The sequence below is a fragment of the Carlito syrichta genome, unplaced genomic scaffold (genome assembly GCF_000164805.1).
Source record: "Carlito syrichta isolate Samal-C Ts95f unplaced genomic scaffold, Tarsius_syrichta-2.0.1 Scaffold302538, whole genome shotgun sequence".
In the NCBI taxonomy this organism is placed as follows: Eukaryota; Metazoa; Chordata; class Mammalia; order Primates; family Tarsiidae; genus Carlito; species Carlito syrichta.
Window position 1 is genome coordinate 46,872 of NW_007246634.1, and position 26,490 is coordinate 73,361.

A 26,490-nucleotide genomic window follows, 5' to 3' on the forward strand; every position below is an offset into this window, starting at 1 on the left:
GGGAAAAGTTAGTGACCCAATCAGAAATGCGTCATCTCACTTTTAGTTCATCTCCAATTGGTCAGGTTCCTGAAAACTTTGTCTCTAACAGTCTCTCCTGCAACAAGCCAAACTATCACTTCTACCTAGTAAAGAAGAAATGACGATGTTATTTGTGCAAGGGTCCTTCTGTAACTGTGATGTAGGAAGAGGTAGCCAGGGTTTGAGTTGCCTTGGAAGTCGAACATAGTCTTCTGGTTAAGGATCTAATTCTGTACTAATTTTGGATGAAAGGAAGAATTTTAAAAGAATCTTATTTTTTATCACTGTGCCTCCTGCTGTGAAGCTGGTTGTATTTATCATGTGAATAAACAGTGAATAAACACCCTGATCCCCGGAAGCATTTATTGAGGGATTCTATGTATTATTCCTGGGAATATCTGCCCTCCTGGAGCTTATATTCTACTAGGCCAGGAGGAAGTGAACATTTATCAAAATACTATCAGAAGGGGATTGGCAGTAGTGGGACACTGCCGGGGAGGGATTAGGGGGGAACACATAACATCAATAAGGGTACCCAAACTTTACCTGTATGATAATCTCTTACGTACCCAACCCTGAATTGTATCTCACATCTTTAAAATGAAAATAAATAAATAAATATTATATAGTATGTTAGATGAGGGTAAGTTCTATGATTTAAAAAATTTAAGTTAAGAGAAGGATTCAAAGTGGTTGGGCAGAAGAGAGGAGGAAAGGGTGAAATTTTAAATAGGGTAACAGAGATGATCACCCATCTTGAAAAATCAAGTCTCCGGTATACAGTACTAGGTTGACAATTCTTTCCCTTCAGCACTTGAGGTGTATTGTCATTCTTGACGTCTTAATACTTGAAGAAAACATCCTTCCATACCTCTTGACGAACCACCAAGGAGATCCATGGCAACTGTGACGGGGCCCAGCATGAGGAAGCTCTGTTCTCCAACACCAGTAAGGAGAGCAACATTTCTAGGATTTCCTAGGAAACTGGAAAACTGGCTTTCAGTTTTGTCAGAAGCAGTGGCATGCACATGGCATTTAGGAGAATCAGCACTTGGGCAGGAAGTATTGCGCCTTCAGTCTGGCTCTAGAATTCTATCTCTAACAGTAAAGAACGTTACCTGGAATGTACTTTTTTCTTCCTTTGTCCATCAGAGATTCTTTTCATCTTTCTCTGTCCTTAGCTTCTAAATGTGTCTCTAAAAACAGGATATAGATGTATTTTTGTTTTGTTTTTATGTTCTTTGAATACTGTTTGGAAAGCTTAGTCTATTTACATTTATTGTGATTTCTGATATATATTAAAAAATTATTTTCACCATCTTATATGGTGCTTTCTGTTTGCCCTATTTGTGTGTGTGTGTGTGTGTGTGTGTGTGTGTATTATCCTTTTTTTGCTTTCTGGGAATTAATTGAGTTTTGTTTTGTTTTTTTGTTTTTATCAATTTATTTTCTTCTTTGATTTGAAAACTGAAACATTCTACAGTCATGTGCCTCATAACAATACTTGGGTCAGTGACAGACCACATATATGATAGTAATCTCATAAGATTATGATGGAGGTGAAAAATTCCTATTGTCTACTGACATCGTAACCATCATAACATCATAGCACAATTACTTTATTTTTAATAAACTTAATGTAGCCTAAGTGCACAGTGCTTATAAAGTCTTCAGTAGTCTAATGTCCTTGGGCTTCACATTCATTCACCACTCATGCACTGCCTCACCCAGAGCAACTTCCAGTCCCACAAGCTCATTCATGGTAAGTGCCCTATTGAAGTGGACCATTTTTTATCTTTTGTTCCATATTTTTACTGTACCTTTTCTATGTTTAGATACAGAAATGCTTCCCATTGTGTTAAGCTGCCTACAATATTCAGTACAGAAACATACCCTGTAGGTTTGTAGCCTAGAAGTAGCAGGCTATATGATATGGCATGGCTGTATAGTAGACTATCCCATCTGGGTTTGAGCAAGCACACTCTATGATGTTCACACAATGACAAAATTGCCTAACTACACATGTCTCAGAGCACATGACTGTATTTCTAACCTCTAGTTGTTATTCTTGAGATAGTAATATGCATACCTAAAGTCAAAGTTAGTATTATTCTCCTCCTATATACACAAACCTCAGCATGCTTTTACTCTGTTCACCTTACTCCAGTATCACATGCAACTGTTGTTCATCCACTTCTTTCTATCTTATTTGTTTTAAGACACAGAAACTATTATTATTTACTTATACAATCAATATTGAGATTTCACATTTTTACTCTTTGCGCTTTGTCTCTTCCTTCTGAGGTTGTTTTCCATCTTCTTGAGGCATGTCTTTTAGAAATTCCTTTAGTGAAGATCTGTGGGTGACAAACTGCTTTTATTTACTAGAATTTTCTATCTTTCAGCTTTTTTATTGAAAAAGTTTTGCTGTGTATACAATTCTAGGTTGCCGGCTACTTTCCTTCAGCAAATACATGTGCTGTTTCTTTCTCTTCTGGCTTCTATTTTTGCTCCTGATAACTCCACTGACAGTATAATTTGGTTCTTTTGGGATAATACATTTTAAAGAAATTTCTTTGTCTTTGATGCTTTGCAATTTTATTATCATATGTCTATTGCAGATTTCCTTTTATTTAATGTTGCCAGAAGTTTGTCTTTCCAATGAACTATATTTTAACTTTGTCGATACTATTATTTCCTTGTTTTCTGTTTCATTATTTTTCTCCTTTTTATTATTTCCTTCCTAAAATTTTAGCTTGTCATTTTAAGTCTAAAAATTTCTCATTAAATACCTCTTTGGTTATACCCTTTAAGTTTTGATGTGTAGTATTATCATTCTATTTTTAATATTTTTGAATTTTCATTATGCTTTTAATCTACTGGGTATTTAGAATTTTTTTCCCCCAGATATATACAGAAGTTTTTTCTTATTGATTTCTACCTTAATTGCACTCTAGTCAAATAAGTGATTGTGGAAATTTGTTGAGATGGCTTCATGGGCAATTTACGTACATATTCCATATGTACCGCTAAAAATGTGTAATATATATTCTCTAACTTTTGGATGCAAAGTTTTATAAATGTTGCTGTGTTGTAGTATTGCTAGTATTAGTCGTCTTACTGAAATCTTTCATGCCCTTATTAATTTACAATCTTCTATAATTGTTTGATCTTCTATAATTGAAAAAAGCGTGTTAAAATATTTCATTGTGAGAATGGATTTGTCTATTTTCCCTAATGGTTCTGCCCATTTTCTTTGGTAAATCACGAGACTCTGTTATTAAGTGCACACCACCAGTATTATTTCTCCCTGGTAAATTGAATGTTTTATCATTACGAAATGACCTTCTTTATGTCTAGTAGTGCTTTCTGCTCTAAGTCGGGTTTTTTTTTTCTAGTGTTAATATGGCTACAACCCAGCTGTGCTTGGGTTCGTTCCGGAACCCACACTCAGAGGAAGACTTTCGATTGTGTGGCAAAGGATTGCACAACGGTTGTCCAACGGCGATCTCTGAACCAAGGCGGAATATTTCGGGATTCTCAGGAGTCAGGATTCGCCGTTCCACGAGAACAAATGCGGAGCGGTTTTCCGCTTCTCGGGAACTGATAATGACTTTGCTTTTTGGACCCGGGCCGCTCTCTCTCCCACTCGGTGCTCCAGGAGCGGGAAGGGGAAGAACACAGAAGGCCCGTAGCTGAGTGTTGCAGACCTTGCAGGTACTGTCCCAGTCGAGCGGGCGGCGATTTCACCCAGCAGCCGGGGTCCCCGCCCCACCGCAGGGTGCGCCTCCCTCCCCTCCGCCCGACGCCCCTGCCCCTCGGTCGCCCGCCCCTGCCGCTCCCCTGCCGCTGGTGACCTCTGGCGGCGGCCCTTTGTGTGACCCGGGGGTGGGCCCCGTGATCCTAGCGGCCTTTGCCCGCGCCCCGCAGAAGAGTAGGGCCCCTCAGCCGGTGTGCTGCCCTCCACGTCCTCCTCCCAGCAAACGGATCGCGACCCCTCCTGCCCGAAGTCACCGGCAGCGACCCCGGCCCGCGCAAAACGCGGGAGACCCCGCGGAAACCGGCGAGGAACCGTCCCCGCCCCGCCTGCCTCCGAGGTCCATCCGCCTCCCCATTACGCTGCAGACGCGGCCGAGCAGCTTGGCCGGGTGGGCTTGGGGATCCTCTTGTTCTCGCTCCCTCCTGGGATCACCTTCCCCCTCCCCGCTTCTAGGGCAGGTAATCATTAATTCCTTGATCGGAATGAGACCGGTGAAAACACCTCTGTTCAAAGGAAAGGCGCAGGGAAGGAATAGTTGCACCCTGTGACCTCTCAAAAGAAAATGTACCTGCTCTCTCCTCTACCTAGTTTGCTTTTTATCTTTTCTCTCCTTCCCATTTTCTCCCCTCTCCCTCCCTTCTCCCTCTTTCCTCCCCTTGCCCCGCCCCCACCCCCAAATACACCACCCCAAATGAATAGTGGTGTTTGTACAACCAACAGTAGGAATGTACTTCACAGCACTGAACTGGCAAACTGATTTTTCTTTTTCTCAACCATCTCACTTGTTTTAATTTGCTGAGCTGCCATAGCAAGTAAACAGACCGTGAGGCTGAAACAAATTTATTTCCTCACACTCTGGGGACAAAGTCCAAGACCAAGGTGCTGGCAGGATTGGTTTCCTCCAACACCTCTTTCCTTGGCTTGTAGAAGCCTGCCTGCTCTGTGTGTTCTCACATGGTTTTTTTTTCTCTGTGCCCCAGCGCCCCTGGTGTCTCTCTCTCTCTCTCTTTCATAAACTCAAGAGTAATATTGGATTAGGGCCCACCCTAATGGTGTCATTTTACCTCAATCACCTTTGTAAAGACCTGTCTCCAAATAAGGCTCCATTCTGAGATACTGGGGGTTGGTATTCCAACATATGAATATAACAAATCAGCCCATAAGAGTCACTCTGGTGCCTAACCTCTGGTGATCAGGGAAAGAGAAAGTTGAATATTGTAGGAGAAAAGTTAGGAGAAGTTTAATACCTTAAGTTGTCACCAGAGTAAACACATCACATGTGAGCCTCCTCCTTCACAAGAACTGGTGTGAAGTTCCAGCTTAACTGCCTCAACTGGATGACAATAAATTTGTTCCCAATTGTTGAGCACTGCTAAAACAAGATGTAGGGGCTTCGTGGGGGGGGGGGGGGAAATGAACCTTTCCTATACAGTAGAAATTGCTTCCACTTGTGCAGAAAGAATGAGCTTCAAGCATAGACACAAGGTTAAAACATCTCTGGAGTCATCCTCACCAGAAGCAGAGATAAAGACCAAAGCCAACACCACTGGAGTCGGCTGAGCCCCAAGACCCCACCTTGGATATGCTGCCACATTGGATTTCTTTTTCCACTGTCTTAAAGAACCCTGATAAGCATGAATGAGAATTATAGATAGGCTTGTTCAAGGAAGCATTTCACCAAAGTGTAACTCATAGCAATTTTAATTGCTCATGCCACATTCGCCCCACCAGCTGTCTCTCCCAGATATCTCTTCACTACTTTGTATTTCTTGCAGAACCTCTGAAGCAAAACAAAAAAGTACACAGTTTTTCTTCATACCTATCATAGCACCATAACTGAAGAGGCTTTGTTTTCCTACTTATCCTGAGTGAGTCTATTAAAGCACAATAAATGGTTTTATGTGATTCCAATGAACTTCTGCATAACAATGCATTTTCTAGCTCAATATATTTTGTGTCCTGTTTTTGTGACTGCCAAGAGCTATTGGCTTCCTTTACTCAGAAGCTCTCCCAGGTGTCTGCTTCCAAGTGATCAAAGTTCTCACATCCTTGTAGTTAAAGCAGAAGAAATGCCTCCCACCTATTAGGATGGCCACTGTCAGAACCAGAAAGAGTAAGTATTAGGAGGATGTGGAGAAATTTGGACTCTATGCACTGTGAGAATGTGAAACGGGGTAGTCATTATGGAAAACAGTATGATGGTTCCCTGAAATATTAAAGATAAAATTGTCATATGATCTAGCAATTGCACTTCTGGGTATACTCCCAAAATAAATGAAGGCAGGGTCTTGAAGAGATATGTGTGTATCCATTTTCATAGCAGTATTATTCACAACAGCCCAAAGGTGGAAGCAACCCAAGTGCTCATCAATAAATAAATGACTAATGAAATGTGGTGCCTATATATACAGTGGAATATTATTCAGCATAAAAAAGGAAGGAAATTCTGACACATGCCACAGTGCAGATGAACCTTGAAAGCATAATGCTCAGTGAAGTAAGCCAGCCATAAAAAGACAAATGCTGTGTGATTCCACTTATATGAGGTAACTAGAATAGTTAAATTCATAGAGACAAAAAATAAAATGGTAGTGGACAGACCTGAGGAAAAAGGGGATGGAGAATCATTATTTAATGGGTCCAGTGTTTCAGTTTGTCAAGATGAAAATAGCTCTATGAATGAATGAATAGTGGTGTTTGTACAACCAACAGTATGAATGTACTTCACAGCACTGAACTGGTAAATTTATTTTATGTGCATTTTACCACAATTTAACATGTCAAATGTATGTTATGTGTATTTTACCACAATTTAACATGCCAAATTTATGTTATGTGTATTTTATCACAATTCCAAAAATTATAGTAAATAAAAATATAAAATTTTTGTGTGTGTGTGAGAGTTGGAGTCTCCCTCTTGTTGCCCAGGCAGAAGTGCAGTGCCATGATCGCAGCCACCGCAGCCTCGACCTGCTGGGCTTAGGTGATCCTTCCGCCTCAGCCTTCCAAGTAGCCAGAACTACAGAAGCATGCTACCATGCCCGGCTAGTTTTTTGATTTACTGTAGAGACGAGGTGTCACCATGTTGCCCAGGCTGATCTCGAACCCCCAGGCTTAGGCAATCCTCTTGCCTGATGAAGGATGAAGGAGAGGTGAGAGCCAAGAATGGGATGAGGCCAGGAGAGGTGGCAATATCTCTTAGACATGTGATTTGGTAATTTTAGAAAGTTGAAAGTCAAATGGCTTTTTTAGCCCGTAATGAATTATCTTTTTCAGAATGATTGTGTCAAAACATTGATCAACCCTTCTGTAATTATAGAAAGAATGAAATATCATCCAAATCTTCTTCTCCTAGTATCTTTGTCTAAACATTTGCATAAATCAGTTACATAGGGCGAATAAGCCTAAAGATCTAATACACAACATGGGGACTATAGTCCATACTATCATATTGCACATGAGTAAGTTGCCAAAAGAGTAGATTTTAAGTATGCTTACACCCAAACACACACACAAAAGAAAGGTAACTAGATGAGATGATGGATATGCTAATTTGCTTGACTGTAGTAATCACTTCACTGAGTATATGTATATCAAGATAAATATCTTCAAAGCATCATCATATTGATGATGATGGTAATTGCATGTATTGAATGTTCACTCTGTGCTGTAAGTGCTTTAGCCACGACTATTTCATTTATTTTTCACAGTTGTGCAGTAGATACTCTTACCATGCTCATTTTACAGATGAGAAACTGAGGCACCGAAGGATTGGTAACTTGCCTAGTCATAGGCCTGGTAAGTGACAGAATCAGGTCTCAAACTCAGCCAATGTGGCTGCAGAACTTAATGCCCGTGTTCAAGTGAAACTTCATCACATAATTCCTCAGTTTTATCAGTACATATTCTTACCTATATAACCAAAGTCAACATCTTTGAGAGAACAGAAAAAAAGTTTTGAAGTATAATTATCTTCTCCAATTTCACAGGAAACTATGGCACTGATGTTGCTTTTCTGGGAAAAGGCCAGAGCTGAACTGCCACGGCAGATGGCACCTTGTCTTACCGCCAGCTCTATGATGGCAACTCTGGCCAGTCACACCCTCCATCTGGGAAAAGGGCTGGTGCTTTTTCTTTTTCCTTCTCTTCCCACAGACTTCAAGCATTCCTGCAGTTCATTAGAAGAGATGCCTCATTTAATGCCTACCTAATGTCTGATGCCTACAGTGACTACTTCACAGAGATCTCCTTTGATGAACAACTGCCAAATAAGACAAAACAGAGTCAAATTTGAAAAGAAATGTGTTATCCAGGTTCACAAATATCAAATAACTATAGTTATATGAATACTTTATGTCCACATGAGTTATATTTGCAAAATACAATAATTATTTCAGATTCCATATGCTTTTTTAAATTATACATCTGAAGTAGAAGGTACACAAATATTTCTGAACTCTATGGTAAACATGTTGACTAAGAGGGAAAAAACACAAGCAAAGTATGATCTAATTTGTTTATCCATATTACAAGCCACTAAAAGAATACAACAATGCTAGACATAATAGAAATAGTAATGATAATCAGAAAAAAAACACTGTGAACACACAAAAAGGAAATGTTCATTTATCTCCAAATAAACGGTCATTTCCCAATTCAATACAGAAAAAAAGTCATCATATGAATCAAAGAAACTTCCTTTAGTTTCAGAAGTACAATATTGTAGAAGTTATGGACACAACATAGCAAGTGAATATTCTAGTTTTAAATGAGAATTTCCTTGTGAAGAAAATTTCTCATCTCCTTATACAACAACATGGTAGTAAAGAATTAACACCTTTTCTTTAAAAAACATGTTGGGTGAGCAACACAGTTACTTTAATTTTAAAGTGTTTGTGTTAATTTATCACAACATTAAATGACAAACATGGAAAACTATTACTTTTGGGTTAAAACAGTCAGTTAATTAAGAAGCAAAATTTGCAATTGCCATACCAGTGTTCTTACAGCCATAAGACTATTATAGCTTATAATCCACGTATTCCAGTTCTAGGAGGATTACAAATTCATAGAAAAAATAAGTCCAGCAAACAAAAGTAATTGAAAATAATTCCATATATTATTTGTAAAGACCAATGAAGATGTTTCACTTCCTCTTCTTCCTGTTTTTTCAAATTCCTCAATGGCGCCTATGCCTCTCAACCTCTTCTAACTCTCAATTCCACCCTGAAACTCTACCAGACACTTTTCCTTCCAAGGTCTTCTCTTTCTGTCTTCTCTCCTGGTTCCTCCTTACCCTGATGAAATCCTATGCCTCATTGAGTTCCTTGGTAATTAGTATCCTTCTTATAGGAGTGTTTCCTGGTGAATAAGATCATCTACCTCTTTATACAACAACATAGTAATAAAGAATTAACATTATCTGCTTTAAAAGAAAAATGCCATTGACCAGGCACAATGGCTTACACCTGTAATTTCAGCACTTTAGGAGACCAAGGCAGGAGGATTACTTGAGCCCAGGAGTTCAAGACCAGCCTAGGCAACATAGCGAGACTTCGTCTCTACAAAAAATTAAAAAATTAGCCAGGAGTGGTGACTCATGCCTGTAGTCCCAGCTACTCAAAAGCCTGAGGCAGGAGGATCGCCTGAGCCCAAGTGGTAGAGACAGCAGTGAGTCATTATCATGCCACTAAACTCCAGCCTAGGCAAGAGTGAGACACTGACTCAAAAAACTAACAAACAAGCAAAAAACAAAAAAAGACCATTGACTGAGTAACCCAATTATTTTGTTTAAAAATGTTTCTGTTTTCTTTGTCATAATATTGAGGGATAAATGTGAAAAACATGAAAAGTATGTACAAGGAGAGTAGCGGTCATGATAGGAAAAGAAAAATCTTTTTTTTTAAACCAAAAACCTGATATTATCAAATATTGGTTTTGCCCAATGGTATTTTTGGTTGTTCAGCTCTGCACTTACAATAAAAGCAGTACCTTGGCCAGGTGCAGTGGCTCAAGCCTTTAATCCCAGCACTTTGGGAGGCCAAGGTGAGAGGATTGACTGAGCTCTGGGGTTCAAGACCAGCCTGGGCAAATTGGTGAGACCTCGTCTCTACAATAAATCAAAAAATTAGTTGGGTGTGGTAGCATGAGCCTGCAGTTCCAGCTACTTGGAAGGCTGAGGCAGGGGATTACCTGAGCCTAGCAGCTGCCTGTGAGCATGCCATTGCACTCCAGCCTGGGTGACAGAGTGAAATTCCAACTCAAAAAAAAAAAAAAAAATCAGTACCTTTGCATTGAAATGCCTATAGGGCCCGGCTTGGTGGCTCGGCCTGTAATCCTGAGCCTTGGGAGGCTAAGGTGAGTGGATTGCCTGAGCCCACAGGTTCGAGACCCGCCTGGGCAACTTGGCAAGACCTCATCTCTACAATAAATCCAAAAAAAATTAGCCAGGCGTGGTAGCACATGCCTGTAATTCTGGCTACTCGGAAGGCTGAAGCGGAAGAATTGCCAGAGCCCAGCAGGTTGAGGCTGCGGTGGCCAGGAATGGCCACTGCACTTCAGTCTGGGCGACAGAGTGAGACTCCAACTCAAAAAAAAAAAAAAGAAATGCCTATAGGAAAAATAACTTTTAACAAATTGCAACCTGTGCCCAAAACACTGACAAGAAATATAGAATAAAGGAGGTAACAAATGTGATATGGGTTGAGACTGCATAATAATACTGCTGGGCAACCCCTTCGGGTCCCCTCCCACCGTGGGAGCTTTCTGTACTCTCAATAAATCCTGCTTTCAAAAAAAAAGTACTGCTGGTTGAATATCTGAGGTAAATGATGTCCAATAAAGATGCTACTTGTATCATTTTGCCCATAATGAGTAAGTAATTTTATGTACATCATACCAAATGTTCCTAAAAAGTAATTTTTCAAAAAAGTAAAAAAAGAGAAACTGGGGGGGAAATCGCTATTCTGTAACTTCTAGTTTCTAACCTTCTTTTTCTCACTAAAACAATGACAATTGTGTAGAATTTGAGCCTCTTTTCTACTTTTCCTCTTACTGCCATGTTAAACCGAGATCATAGGGCTATTAACTTGCCACCATGTGGGACTATTAGGTATGAATGGTCATTCGGTCAAAAATGCTTTAAGATGAAAGTCTTCTATAGATTGTGGAGTTTATACTTTACCTTTAGTTTTTAAATTAATATGGTAGTATGTATCAACCATGTCTTTTATTTTCTGTATTCTGATCCTTTGACCTCTTAGAGCCTTGCTGACCTTGAAGGGACCTACCTGTCCCAGGATTAGTCAATTCTTAGTACTAATAAGTGACTCCCCTTTGTGCACACATTTCCAATGACAACCAACCAATCCAGACCCCACACAGCAACTACCTCCTTTACCTTGCTGTCACATTCCAGGCTACTATCCACCTGCCCTAATAGCCCAGAGCTAGGTATCAGACAACTAGGGACAGTCCCCGTGCCCCAGAACCCACGGAAATCAGTTACGCTAGCCAATTCTAAGGTTGATTACCCCGTTGTGCCTCTTTCTTTCCTCAGAAACCCCAATAAGGACTCTTGCCTACAGTCTTTCCCTCTCCCTCTGCTTCTTACCTGCCCTTCGTGCTTTCCTGTGGCCTCCCCTAGTGTGATATGCCTCTGCCTCTTGGGAACTGTGAGTAACAAACCCTCTTATCAGTGGTAGTCATCTCCTGATCTGTTGGCTGTACCTCAACTATTTTATTAATATACTACATTTCAAAACATAGTTTGTATAATATAATAATTGTCCATTTTTACATTAAGCTATTAAAAGAAAATAAATCACTAGATTATGCATCCCTAGAAAGGCTCTTTCTGAATACCTGCCACACCTTCCAGCTACAAGAAAAAGTTAGACTGGGTTACAATCATCGGTATTTGGCTACCCAATCAGTTCCCATCACTGCAGTAATGCTACCACCACCTACACTGCCACCCATAATATTTTCCATTCCTCCCATGTCAGAGTTGACACACTTCCTCTAAGGTTAGAAACCTGGGTGTCTAGATCTATTGAGTTCTTTCAGCTTGTCCCTGAAAAGCCACAACCCTCACCTCTCTACCCTACAGTGTAGTCAAAGGTGAAACTGAACTGACAGTGTTAACACAGGCACTGGTTCAGGAGATAAGAGAGGCACACTCACCTGCATCTAGTGAGAGACCACTAGCCAGAGACAAATGTGAAAGACATTTAATTTGTGAAGAAAGAGCCATGGCCAACATTTCCCTCTCAGTCAGCTGTGTGAATATGGACAGAAAGTTCTTATAGGAAAGAAGAAATAGGGAGAAGAGAATAGTGGGGAAAGAAAGTAAGGAGAATAATAAGCATTTCTGGAGGTGTCAAGAAGGAAAGCATATCCCAGGAAGACCCTGGACAGTGAACAAAGCTTGAGGACTCATCACTCCAGCACTTTAATTTCCGAACTTTAGTTCAATAGTATTGGTGGCTATGATGAAAAATTATATGAAGGAGGACCCAAAAAACCCCGGGATGTATTTATAAAAAATTGTGTATTTGTTCTCATGTGTTTAAACTTCAGTCACCTTCAAAGTACTCTCCATTTGATGCAACACACCTATCGAGATGATGTTTCCACTGCTCAAAACAGTTTTTGAACTTACCAATTTTTTTTTTCCTTAGAAAATGTTTTTATTACTCTGAAAGGAACTTTGGAATTGAATCAAAAAATGAATTGCAGCCCCTCCCAGTCTAGAAGTTGTGTTTAGATTATTAAAAAGATTTTGCTGGTGTTAGTGAAATTAAAATGGGGATAGAGAGTGCCAGTTCAATATACAATCTATATAAAATTCCATAAGCAAATTATACATTAATATTTATCGGCATATCTTTTAAGATTTTTTCTATTACATATTACTAGAATAATGTCATTAGAAAGTGATCTATCCTCAATATTGTGCAAGAATCATATGCAGATTTTAGTATGAAATAATTTAATCACGTCTACATTCTTAAGGAGTTATTTTCAACATTCTTCCCTTACATAGTCAAAGTTTGAAAATCACACTATAATAAACTACTGAATAAAGTCACAATGCTACTGTAATTTTAGATTTTCATTTCTAACTGTGTCACCTTTGACATGTCCTTATAGCTAATTTTTATCGGACAAGTGCATGAAAACTAGAATAAATATCACCATTTTATGTCTCTTTGAACTTACCAATTTTTATGTCTTTTAGTGCTCCTGCCTTTTTGTTACACCTCTTCTGCAGTGGCAAAACATTTTCCTTTGAGGATTTTTAAATCCAGGAACATATTTAAAAAAAGTTGCTCAGGGCAAAATCGGGTGAACAGGGAAAGTGGGGCACCGGGGTCATGCCATTTTTTTATCAAAAACTGCCAAACTCCCTCAGCACAGGGCAAGTGCATTGTCATGATGGAAGAGCCAGTTAACTGTTTGCCACACCCCCAGGAGATTTTTTTTCCACAAATCATGACACAACTTTCTAAAACTTCCAGATAAAAACTTTGGTTGACCAGAGTGTACTAAAGGGGCCCACCCTCCAAGTTTTTGAGGACCTCCCCTCATATAAGCAAGTATTATAAACAGAATGTTACTTTTAGAACAGAAAAAGTAAAGTGTTGTTTTCAAATACATGGCCACACTGAGGAAGAAGACAACATGTCAGTGGAACAGAACAGAAAATCTAGGAATAACCCCACGTTTATGTGGGAATTTGACATATAATGTTGATATTTCAAATCAGTGGCGTATAAAATAAATGATATTGAGACAACTGACCAGCTGTCTGGAGAAATTTTCTTTCTTTCTTTTTTTTTTTTTGAGTTGGACTCACTCTGCCACCCAGGCTGGAGAGCAGTGGCATGCTCATGGCTACCACAGCCCTGACCTGCTAGGCTCAGGTGATCCTTCCACCTCAGCCTTCCAAGTAGCTGGAACTATAGGCCTGCGCCAGCATGCCCAGCTAATTTTTTCTTGATTTATTGTAGAGATGAGGGCTCCCCAAATTACCCAGGCTGGTCTTTAACCCGTGGGCTTGGGCAATCCTCTCACCTCAGCCTCCCAAAGTGCTGGGATTATAGACGTGAGCAATTGTGTCCAGCCTGGGAAAAATTTTAATTGAATTTCTACCTTATGATTAAAAGAAAATCCAAATGAATCAAAGAATAAATCATTTTAAATGAAACTATAAAAATAATAGAAGAAACCTGTACTCTTATAAGAGGGAGAGGTCCTGCTAAGCTTGAGATGAAACCCGGTAACCAGAAGGGAAAAGACTGATAAACATAAAATTTAAATTTTATTCATCAAAATCACCATAAATAAATCATAAGTTATAAAAACATTTGCAATACACAGGATAAAAGGCTGATTTATTTAATACACAAAGAGTTCTTGAAATTCAATATGAAAAAATGCACATGCAAACAAAATATGATGCAATAAAATCCTGACAATGAAAATTTCAAAAACTCTGAAAATTATCTTTATGCTTCACCATCAATTACAAACATATCTGTATTTCTTAATACTGACAAAACAAGAAAAAAATTCACATTTTAGTTTAAATAACATAAATTCACAATCCAAAAACCATCTGGATATAAAACACTTTAAAATGAAAAAAGGATTTAGCAACCAGGACACCAATAGAAAATGAATTGTACTACTGCATAATTTAAGATTGAGAAATATATCATAGTGCAACTAATCTAGAAATTTCACAAGTACAAAACAATGTATGAATTGATTGTATGAATGTATGTATATGTATAAGTATATATGTACTTATATGCTCACAGTTACAGTATTTCAAAAAAATTAGATATATTAGAAATATCTTCTCTCTCTAAATTCCATGTCATTTCTGCACCTTTATAGATCTGTCCATGATATAATGCTAAGTAAATAAATAAAACTACAAAGTAACAAGATGAGCATCGTTTTATTTTTTAAAAAGTTTTAATAGCTATAGCATATAAATTGATGGATTTTGAGCATAAAGAACATATTTTACAAGGGTAAAATTAAAGTAGATCTTGAGTTTGAATTATAAACCCCTGTATTGCTTACCTTATTGAAACAAGTATGTATTATTTTCATAACTTTTTATAATCCAATAAGTCTTAGAAAGTTTTAATATGTAAAAGAATTTATTGAACACAAAGTTTTCAATGAAATATGATGTATTGAGTGGTTTTTGGATTTATGACATATTTAAGTGTTAAAATGCAAAAATTAAATTATAAAATACTTCAGCCAACTTAAGAAAATAACTAAATAAATTAAAGAACTTCCATATTTTGCTTTCATTGCTTATGTAATAACTCAAAATATTTTCAAAATAATTCAACTGAGTTCAGTGTGCAAATATATCCAATTGCAAAAGATCCAGTGTTTTGAAGAAGGAAATAAGCAGATATCAAGGAACTATTTCTTGATTTTTTTTGTCATAGAATACGATTCAACTGCTGGAATTGTATTCGTCTGGGAGACTGTTAATTTTAATGATCTGAAGCTTTTTTTTTTCTTTTTTGTTGGAGTCTCACTCTGTCATCCAGGCTGAAGTGCAGTGGCACATTCATGGCCACCCCAGCATCGACCTGCTGGGCCCCAGCAATCCTTCCACCTTAGTCTTCCAAGTAGCTGGAACTATGGGTGTAGAAGCAAGGTCTTGTCAAGCTGCCCTGGCTGATCTCATACTTGCGGGCTCAGGCAATCCACTCTCCTCAGCCTCCCAAAGGGCTGGGATTACAGGCTGAGCCACCGAGCCCAGCCTATCTGGAGCTTTCAAAATATCATAGGCAGGGCTACGATAGAATAAAGCACAATAAATTGGTATTTTCAAACATAGAAGCAGTCCTAAGAGAATGACAGCATAGCCTACCTAGTTCAGAATCTCAATTTCTTTAGTAGCAAGGCAGCAAGCAAGCACCAGAAGTATCTAATATTTTGACATTGTCCAAAATACACACTTTTAAAAAATCTTCCTGTGTCAATTCTTGAGATTTGCCTTAAATTTCTTTTCTTTTCTTTTTTTTTTTTTTGAGTTGGAGTCTCACTCTGTCTCCCAGACTGGAGTGCAGTGGCCGCTCCCGGCCACCGCAGCCTCTACCTGCTGGGCTCCGGCAATCCTTCCACCTCAGCCTTCCGTGTAGCCGGAATGACAGGAGCGCACTACCACGCCGGGCTGATTTTTTTATTTATTGTAGAGATGAGGTCTTGCCTGCCCACGGGCTCAGGCAATCCACTCACCTCAGCCTCCCAAAGGCGCAGGATTACAGGCTGAGCCACTGAGCCCGGCTGCCTCAAATTTCATATCAAGAAATTCAGACGCTATATTAAAAAAAATTAAATTCTTAGCAAATCTGTGGTCCCTTTATATCTATAATTGCTATTAAACTGAATTATCCAGACTAATAAATACACGCTGAAAAATCTCCTTTGAATTAATGAAAGGTAATAAAAGTTCTTGGGCTGTTTGGATTAATGGTAACACTCAAAATTTTGATGTTTTAAATTATTCTCAATACTAATGTAAAAATCTCATTAAATATTAGTGCAACAGCAGTGATTTTGCCAAGAAAAATTATAACAGAAGTTTGATAAGGTTTATACTACCTAGAAACATCATATAATAAAATTTTTAAAATATGAAATGAATTTTAACCTAATCATTAAGAAAGTAACATCTACTACACAGAAATAGAAACTAAAATGTGAGTTTTTTAAAAAACAGTGAACAATTGCAAGCCTCCCCTTTGACAAACTGGCAATACAGAAATGTATACTAAAGTTAATATTATTCGTAACTCCTTCAACCATACACAAGATATAGCTACTGATTTACATAAATATATTTCTTACTCCAATACAAATGAGTAAAAAGTCCATTGTAAGAAATTTAGAGCAATGCAAAAGAAAATATCTTAAAGCTTAGCAGAGTTATTACCCATGAAATCACAGCTTTGTATAAAGTGAAAATCAAAGGCAATATTTTACAAAATAGCATAAAGTAGCATGCTTCTAGGCCTTTTCAATGGCTTCAGTTTTAGATTAAAAGGTATCAAAAATCATTACAAGTAAAGAAAACAGACAAATCTTTTAGAGGCGTGATTCTCAAAGTGTAGTCCCCACAGCCGCAGCATTAGCACCTGGGAACTTGTTAAAAATGCAATTTCTCACCCCACCCCACAACCTGTTAAATCAGAAAGAGATGGGGTCCAGCAATCTGTGTTTCAACAAGCTCTCCAGTGATTCTGATGCACCTTACAGTTTGACACCCACTGAACTAAGTAAAGACAATTCAAAACTATTTCATAAACACATCATATAGGACCGTAGTCAAAAACAAAGTTAGTACTTCATGATATATAACCTCAAACAGCTGGGGGGGGGAAAGAAAATTGAAGAAATTATTGATATTCTCTTAACGCCAAATAATATCAAAATCCTCTGTTGCTTTGACAGAATATTGTCTTCATCTTGTTGAATTTAGGTTTTAAGTTCCAAAGTTTGTTCGTACAATGTTTTATTTCACCAAAAGAGTATTATTTGGCTACTAATAAAATGATGTACAAATATACATCAATCTAAGCTCACTCAGCTGTGTAAGGTGTTATAAGAGAGCATTACTTCTGAATTGGGAATTTCTTTGATTTGGAGCTCATCTTTCTAATCATACCACTAGCTGAAGCTCTTCACTGGTGCTTCTTTGACCTGGTACATCTCCTTCAAATCATTAATTGCAATTCTTCCACTCCTCATGGAGGGACATCTCCCTTATCTTTAGCTGTCACAGCTCTTTTAATGGTTAGGTGTGGTCAGGTCTCTTTCATTTCTCTAAAATTCCTCCAAGTTAGAGATCCCTTTATTTGGACAGAAAGGTACTTTAACAAAGTAGTGGTCTCCAGAGCTAAAATAAAATACTAGAACCTGAACAAACATTTTCTTTTACCTTAAAAAATAGAAAACAAAACCTTACTCATGTTAGTATATAGCTTGACTCTGCCCCAACATGGTCTATAGGTAGTAAGGTCACCATATATAATAGATAAGAGGCCATGTGGAAAAAGTAGAAACTCCACTATAATGAGAACTTGTGGCATCACCTCGCCCTAGCATTCATTTCCAGAGAATTACTGAGAATTACAGTTTACCTGTGCTAATTAAGTCAATTTAAGAATTAAGTTATCTAATGTTACCTAAACTAACCTTCACCAAACACACAAGTGTCTTAAGCAGGTGTCCATTGTTATGAACTGTATTTGTCTCTTCAAAATTTATATATTGAAGTCCTAACCCCCAATATCTCAAAATATGACCTTATTTAGACAGAGTCTTTATAGAGGTAATCAAGTTAAAGTGAGGTCATTAGAAAAGGATTTAATTCCATCTGACTGGTGTCCTTATAAGAAGGGGACATTGGGACACACACACAATGAGAAGAACATATGAAGACACGGAGGAAGGACGGCCATCTGCAAGTCAAGGAGAGAGGTTTCACAAGAAAACCAAACCTGCTAACACCCTGATTTCAAACTTCCATTCCCCAGAACTGTGAGAAAATAAATTTCTGTTATTTAAGCCATCCAGTTTGCAGTACTTTGTTACAAAAAACTTAGCAAATAAAACACCCATGAATAAACCTAAAATGGAAGATAGTAAATATTTGTGACATTAGCACAAGGGAATAACAAGAAAATGGCAGAACTCTAGCTTTGCCAGACAAGTTCTTCATGGCCTTTTTTAAAAGACCATGAAGTAATAATCTAATCAGAGCTGACAAGAAGAAAACGGCCTGCCAAAATTAAAATTAGTGAAATGCTATTTAAAATGTAGATGCTGAAAATTTGGATGATTCTGAGTACTTGAACCTCCAAAAATTTTAAGTCTTCCTGTCCAGAAAAAGGAGACTTCCTTCCCTTCCTCTTTTGAGAAATTCAGCGGGCAACTGTCCTCATGCCTTCTCCATTCCCTCATCTCCTGAACTTAGGTAGATTCAGAGCCTACTATCTCCCTAGGGAGTCCACTAAAAAGATAGTTCAAGAACAAAGTTAGTCTCACATCAGAAGGAATGCCAGGTTTGTGGATGGTCCAAAATCCTGGAGAATGTAGAAATAGATCCCGAAGGAGATAGGTCCAAAAGGGAATGATCTAATTAGACCTATAACATATGCACTTATCCAAGATTCTGAATACACGATGCTATGACAATCTGTGCATGTAGGATGGATTCTCCCTGTTTGCTTACTAGATAGACTAAAAGCTGGATCCGGTGGTGGAGATCTTCACCAACTGAAGTTGAGAGGCCAGATCACTTCACTGAGGACTTAGGGACATAGGAATGTACTGCGGATTCACAATGTGTGACGTCGTATGTCAGACCTCATACCTGCTGCCCACCCCTGACCGTAGCTTTTGGTGGGCCCAGAAGGCAGGGCCTTCACCAAAGCCTTGAGAGTGAGAGTAGTGGAGGAAGCACCTACATCTGTGAGAAACAAGGTGGAGGCTGTCCCCTATAAGCGCCTGGGTGAAGGGAAGCATCTGGATCTTGATTCCAATTCCACAACTCACCAGCTTAGCAAATACTACACTGCTCCAAGTTTCAGTTTGACAATCCTTTTCTTAATTCATGAGAGCAGGGAGACAGCCCACAGAAAGGAAAAATATTTGCCAACTCCATGCCTGACAAAGGCCTAACATCTAGGATACATAAGGAATTCAAACATGCTGAAAAGAAAAAAACAAACAGCCCCATTACAAAGTAGGTAAAAGATATGAATAGACAATTCTCAAAAGAAGATATACAAGCAGTCAACAGAGACATGAAAAAATGTCCAGCCTCACTAATCATCAAAAAAATCCACACACTGAGATACCACCTAACTCTAGTCAGGATGCCATCACTAATAACTCAAAAGACAACAGATGCTGGAGAGGGAACGCTTCTACACTGTTGGTGGGAGTGTAAACTAGTACAGCCTCTGTGGAAAACAGTGTGGCAATTTCTAAAAGATCTAAAAATCGACCTTCCATATGACCCAGCAATCTCCCTTCTGGGAATATACCTGGAGGAACTCAAATCACTCTATGAAAAAGATACCTGCACATGCATGTTTATTGCAGCATTATTCATGGTAGCAAGAACATGGAACCAATCGTGCTGCCCATCAAAAGTAGATAAGAATTTTTAAAAAGTGGTACTATTACATGATGGAATATTATGCAGCCATAAAGAAGGACAAAATTATTAACTTCACAGTGACTTGAATGGATTTAGCATCTATAATACTCAGTGGTTTATCACAGAAACAGAGAACTGAGTACCACATGTTCTCACTCATAAGCAGACCCTGAACAATTATCATAATACCATAAGAACAGAATTGGCAGTAGTGGGAAACTGCTGGGGCTGGGGAGGGGGGGTACACTTCATCAAAAAGGGTCCCTGATCTCAAGCTGGGTAAAGTGGGTGGAGACCAAAGTGAGGCTCAAACTTTACCTGTACAATGACCATTTGTATACTCAATCCTGAATTCTACCTGTTTTTAAAATAAAACTAAAAAATAAATAAATACATGTAAAGCCTTTAAAACATGAAAATAGCAAAAATAAATCATAATACTTTTTAAAATTATTTATTTTAATTTTTTTACTTATATTGCATCATAGCAAATAGTTTGACTACCTTTAAATGAGGATAGTAAAACCTCCTCTCAGCCCATTCAGGTTACTAGAACAAAATACCACAAACTGGGTGGCTTATAAACAACAGAAATTTATTTCTCACGGTTCGGGAGGCTGAAGTCTAAGAGGAAGTCACCAGCATATTCGGGGTCCAGTGAGGACCCACCTCCTGGTTTGTAGATAGCGCCCTCTATCTGTGTCCTCATATGGTAGAAGGAGAGAACGACCTTTTCCTTTTTTTTAACCTTTAATTTTTTTTATTTTAAAGATGTGGGGTACAATTCAGGGTTAGGTATACAAATACTCATTATACAGGTACCCTTGTTGATATATGCTCCCGCTTCCCCAGGCAGATTCCCACTACTGCCAATCCCACTTCCCCACCCCCGAGGAACTTCTTCTAAGGGCACTGTCTCTTATAAAGGCACTGTCTCTTACAAGGGCACTAATTCCACTCATGAGAATTCTGTCCTTGTGACCGAATCACTACCCAAAGGCCTCACTTCCCCATACCATCACATTGGGCATTACGATTTCAACATATGGACTTGGGGTGGTGGGGGCACAAACATTCAGACCAAAGCTGCTTCTGACAGGCTATGTTAAAATATACTTGGGGTTTGTTTTAATCAGTTATCATAAGCACCCAGACACAGAAATGATTGTCATAAAGTAGGGTTTTATTCTCACAGATTCCTGGAAACAGGAGGCGTGGCATACCACTCAGGGCTCCACAAAGAAGCACCGGGGGCCTTCAGGAGAGAGAGGAGGGACAAGGGATAAAGCATGACCCAGAGCCTTTATTGGGGTTGTCACAGGAAGGAATGAGCATACAAATGCGGAATAAGTTTGGGGTTGCATATTTTGAATAATTTTGGAGGGCTCTGGGGTACAGGGTTGGTCCTAGTTTTTAGTACCTGGTCCTGTCCTGTGGTGATTTGGGTCTGGGGCAATATTGGGTCGGCTGTGAGAGTCTGATAAAGACGATTGGGGTTTGGGCTCTAGACTGGTTGGTTTGTATATCAAATGTATGCTCTAGTCTAGGGGAGTCTTTTGCTCTCTGGGAATTAACTAGTTCTGGAGGGACAGCTTCTCCAGGACCAAGGCCCCAAGTGCCAGAAAATAAGAATATTATAATCAAAACACAGGGCTACTGTGAGATTGAAATGATATAAAGTTTGTAATTATAAAGGAAAAAAAAACTTTGTAAAAGACCATTAGAGACCAAAGATTGAACACAGAGTAAAAAAGACCTGTCTTTCCATCTGGTCTCTGGTCTTGGAATCTCACAAGCACTCAGGATCCTGAGAACCAGGCCTCCCACGCTCTCTCTCAGCTCTTGCTCTAAGAGAGACCCTGGGAACTTGGAGTATAGTCCCCTGCCGTGCACTCAGAAAGTTTTCTTGGGTACTCTCCTGTGTCTGCTCCATGTCTGTTAAATCTGATGGGCAGGAAGAGAACTCAATAAGGCCCACCGGGGAAATGTAGCACAGGTATCCTTTAGAAGCTGGATATATAAACAGATAATGACCAGACTCTATAAAATAGAACTAAGACCCACAGCCTGCAGCAACCCAGGAAACCAGCCTCTCATCAGCAATATCCAGCCCAGGAAGCCACCTACTAGAAGTCAAACTCTAGGAAGTTGGATCACTACGCCTGCCAATAATCCAGGAAGTCAAGCAATAACCCCTTCAACAATTGACCCCAAACAGCCAGGACCTGATTAATAACTGACAGTTTCTTTAATTTTTGTCCTTCCTCCCTCAGTATCAACCAGAGAAAGGCAAACATGACACCCTAAGCAATCCCATAGGATGGCCCATCCTAGCTACTCACCTCCAACTTTCCCACTTCAACAGCCTCCAGTCAGCACACACCTGGAGCCTCCTCTGTGACCCCCCATAAAGTTTTTCCACTCCTCGGCCTGCCTTTACATGACTGCCAAAAAACAAATGTCAGTGGTCGACTCCCTTGCTGTAGCAAGCTCTGAATAAACAGCCTTTGCCTCTTCTCTTTTGGTTGGTCTTTACTTATTTCCACACCTCAGATTCCCAAACATACTTAGAGATCCTTTTGCTGTTGTTGAGTCGGGGTCTCACTCTGTGGCCCAGGCTGGAGTGCAGTGGCATGATCACTTCTCACCACAGCCTCAAATTCCTAGGCTCAAGCATTCCTCCCACCTCAGCTTCCCCAGTAGCTAGGACTACAGACGTGTACTACCACATCTGGCTAATTTTTTTTATTTTTTGTGGGGATGGTCTCTCTAGGTAGCCAAGGCTGGTCTCAAACCCCTGGACTCAAGCAATACTCCCATCTCAGCCTCCCAAGGTGTTGGGATTACAGACATGAGCCATTATACCAGTCATGTTTAGGGATTCTACTCTCCACTGGTAGTCTTGTCAGAGAGGCCCAGGAGCAGGCTTGGAGTCCTGCTCAGAGACAGTCACTCTCTAACTCAGTTGCTCTCCCATTCAACTCTTTTTCCAACTTCTACATATTTTCAGTCCCTCTGAGGCAAGAAAAATAAATGGCTCAGTAAGTATTCCTTCATATCTACTGTTTATGATATGAATATTACATTCTGAATCCTTTAAAAATAGGATATTCAAAAGCGTAAAACCCAAAACACTTTCTGTCAACTAGACTCTGCTGTAATAGAAGTCTATGGTGAAGTTTATAAGCAGAGACTCGATTCTTACCTTTTCTTTATATTGCTACCGTACTACCCTAAGGAAGAGAATTTAAAATTAACAGAGACTTAAGTGATATGCCAATCAAATACAATGTATAGAACTTATTTGTATTCTGACTTAAACTTTGAAAAATGATTATGAGACAACTGAGGAAATTTGAATGCTGGCTGACTCTTTGATGATAGCAAAGAATTATTGTTAATTTTAATGTATAAAAATAGTGTTGTGTGTGGATTTTTTTGATGTTGTTGTTGAGTCTCACTCTGTTGCCCAGGCTGGAGTGCAGTGGCCCACTCACGGCCACCCCAGCATCGACCTGCTAGGCTCTGGCGATCCTTCTGCCTCAGCCTTCCAAGTACACGTGCTATCACGCCTGGCTAATTTTTTGATTTATTGTAGAGACAGGGTCTTATCATGTTGCCCAGGCTGGTTTCGAACCCACGGGCTCAGACAATCCCCACGCCTCAGCCTCCCAAATTCCTGGGATTACAGGCTTGACCCACTGCGCCTGGCCGTGTGTGGATTTTTAAAATAGAGATCTTTTCTTTCAGAGAATACTGAGTAAGCCATGGATGAAATGATCAGACATCTGGGATTTGTTTCAAAGCAACCCAATGGTAAGGAAAACAGAGACAAGGTAGGAGCTGGATGAAACAGGATTTGTTAATAATTACTGAAGCTGGAAGATGGGTACATGGGGACCATTATACTATTTTCTTTATTTTTGTATTCATTTGAAGATTTCCATATTTAAAAAATCTGAAGTTGTATTAATCATGCCTTTTTATTTTCTGTGATTCTGATGCTTTGACATCTAGGGCCTTACCGACCTGGAAGGACTGCCCCTTTCTGGTTTAGCTGATTCCTAGAGAGGTACAGGATTTGCCCACCCAGGGAACACGCCTTTCATATGCAAACTAACCCACCTAGAGCCCACACTCCCCACTACGTCTTCTGTTTCCTCCATACTCAGGACCAATATTCTTCTTCCTGGTGCTTCCCTCTTGTCCTGCAGGGTATAGTGTGTCATTGCCTCTTGGAACTGGACAATATAACAAACAGTCTGTTCAATGGTGGTCATCTCCTCATCCGTTGACCTCATTGTAGGAGAATAAGAATAAAACTCACATTTTAAAACACAAGTCTGTTTTAAAGCTCCCAAACTAGGCCAGGCATGATGGTTCATGCCTGTAGTCCTAGCAACTGGGGAGACTGAGGCAGGAGGAGCCCTTAAGTCTAGAGGTTCAATTCCAGCCTAGGCAACATAGCAAGACCCCATCTCTAAAAAATAAATAGATAAAATAAAGGAGAATTTTCTCTTTTGAAAAACTCAAAAATTACTATTGACTCTTTTATTTTTCCTTTATTGCTAGTGTAGCAACTCCTCCCTAAGGGAGTGAATTTGGAATGCCCTATAACCTAAATTGGGTGAAGCAGTTTTGATAGGAAAAAAGCCCATGTTGTTAATCATTTCATGAGGTTGCTAATCATTTCATGAGCCCATGTTGTTAATCATTTCATGAGGATGATCATTCTTGTCATAAGCACAGAGTAAGCACTCAGTAAACATTGCTGATTAACCAGTTTTGTTGATTAACCAAGTAACTGGTTTACATTTTATGATTATGTTAAAAATAAACATGCCTTTATTTTCCTCTCCCCTCGCCCACCAATGGTCAGGTGCCCCTGAGTATTTTTAACAAATGGAAATTTATTCTGAACCACTTATTGCTATGGCATTTCTGAAATTTTTCTCCTACCCTCTACAAATGGCTTTACTCGTGTCACAAAAGAGAAAATATTTATAACATAGTTTGGTGAATATATACTTATCGGATTTGTTTCATGCAATTTCTTTTAAAAGAGAACATGTTCATTTAAAGATAAAAACTTGTATATGAGGATAAAGGCCTATGCTTGCTTATATAAATATTATTTTAAGTTACATGACAAAATGTCAAAGCTGCATCAGTGTGATTCAGAAATACTTGCCTGTTCCCTAAAAACAGAAAAGTATCTTCATTATATAAAAGGCTCAGAATCTAAGGAGTGTATTAGTTTTCTAGGGCTCCCTTAAAAAAGTACCACAAAGCACCACAAACTGAATGTATTCACCACAACAGAAAGGTATTCTCTCACAGTTCTATAAACTAGAAGTCTAAAGTCAAGGGGTCAGCAGGGTTGGTTCCTCCAGAAACTTTGAGGAAGAATCCGTCTCATGCCTGTGTTCTAGCTTCTGGTGGCTGCCGGTAATCCTTCACGTTCCTTGGCTCACTCCAAGGATGCTTCACTCCAGCTCTGATTCCATCTTCACATGGCCTCCTTTCTACATCCATCCTCACATCATGTCATCCTCCTTCTATGCATCTACATGCCCTCTTCTCTCTGTGTCTGCCTGCACCTCTGTCTTTTCTTATAATGACACCAGTCATGCGATTACGGCCCACCCAAATCCATTTTAACCTCCTTTTAGCTATGTAATTATATCTAGAAAGACCCTGTTTTCAAGTAAGGTCACTTTCTGGGGTTCCAGGAGGACATGAATTTAGGGGAGGTAGTCAATCCACTACAAAGTAGGTGATGGAAATACATGGAATCACATTTCATAGCATAGGAATATGAGCTAGGTCTATGCCAGGGATAGTTACACAATGTGTGATGTGACACTTAGCCTAAGATATTGTCCCACACTCCGGGACACTTACCCACATGATCTAAAATGAAGTCAAATTTGGGCTCAAATCCATAGCATCCAGTTTTTCACAGTTCACCCTGCTAAGAACCTGCTCTTTCCACCCTACTTAGTCAATTTTTCAAAAAAGGTAGTCAATCGCCATTTATGTGATAGGCACTATATCAGGTATCAGGGATAGTGATGAACAGAACAAGACTCCAAGAAGCTTGCATTCTATAGGAAAGATAGGTTTTAAATTGTTGCATATATGGTAAAAGTTAAAGTATTGTTGGAGAGTTTTTATTACCTTATGTATGGAAAGCTCTCCAAGATCACCCTCATCTTCAGTAATTCACTGGGTGTACTCACAGGACTCAGCATATAGTTATACTCATGGCTACGCTTTATTAGAGCAAAAGAACACCAAGCACAATCAGCAACGGGAGAAGGTGCATGGGAGAAGTCTGGGAAACTCAGGCGCAAACTTCAAGGATCTTCTCCCATTAGAATCACACAGGAGATGCTTAATTCTCTTAGCAGTGTGTTGTGACTCCAGATGTGAAATGGTGCCCACCAAGAAAGTTCATTAGGGACTCAGTGCTGGGAAGAGGGGATGCTTATCGTGG

General features: G+C 39.3%; 1 protein-coding gene across 1 annotated transcript in view; it reads left to right on the forward strand.

Moving 5' to 3' along the window:
* Positions 1 to 3,426: 3,426 nt before the first annotated feature.
* The window catches only part of LOC103259155 (mitochondrial calcium uniporter regulator 1), a 70,786-nt gene continuing 47,722 nt past the window's right edge, over positions 3,427 to 26,490 (forward strand). The window contains exons 1-3 of the mRNA XM_021711738.1: positions 3,427 to 3,673; positions 3,929 to 4,169; positions 7,937 to 8,064. Coding sequence (XP_021567413.1) covers positions 3,427 to 3,673; positions 3,929 to 4,169; positions 7,937 to 8,064 — 616 coding nt within the window. The remainder of the gene's footprint in view (positions 3,674 to 3,928; positions 4,170 to 7,936; positions 8,065 to 26,490) is intronic.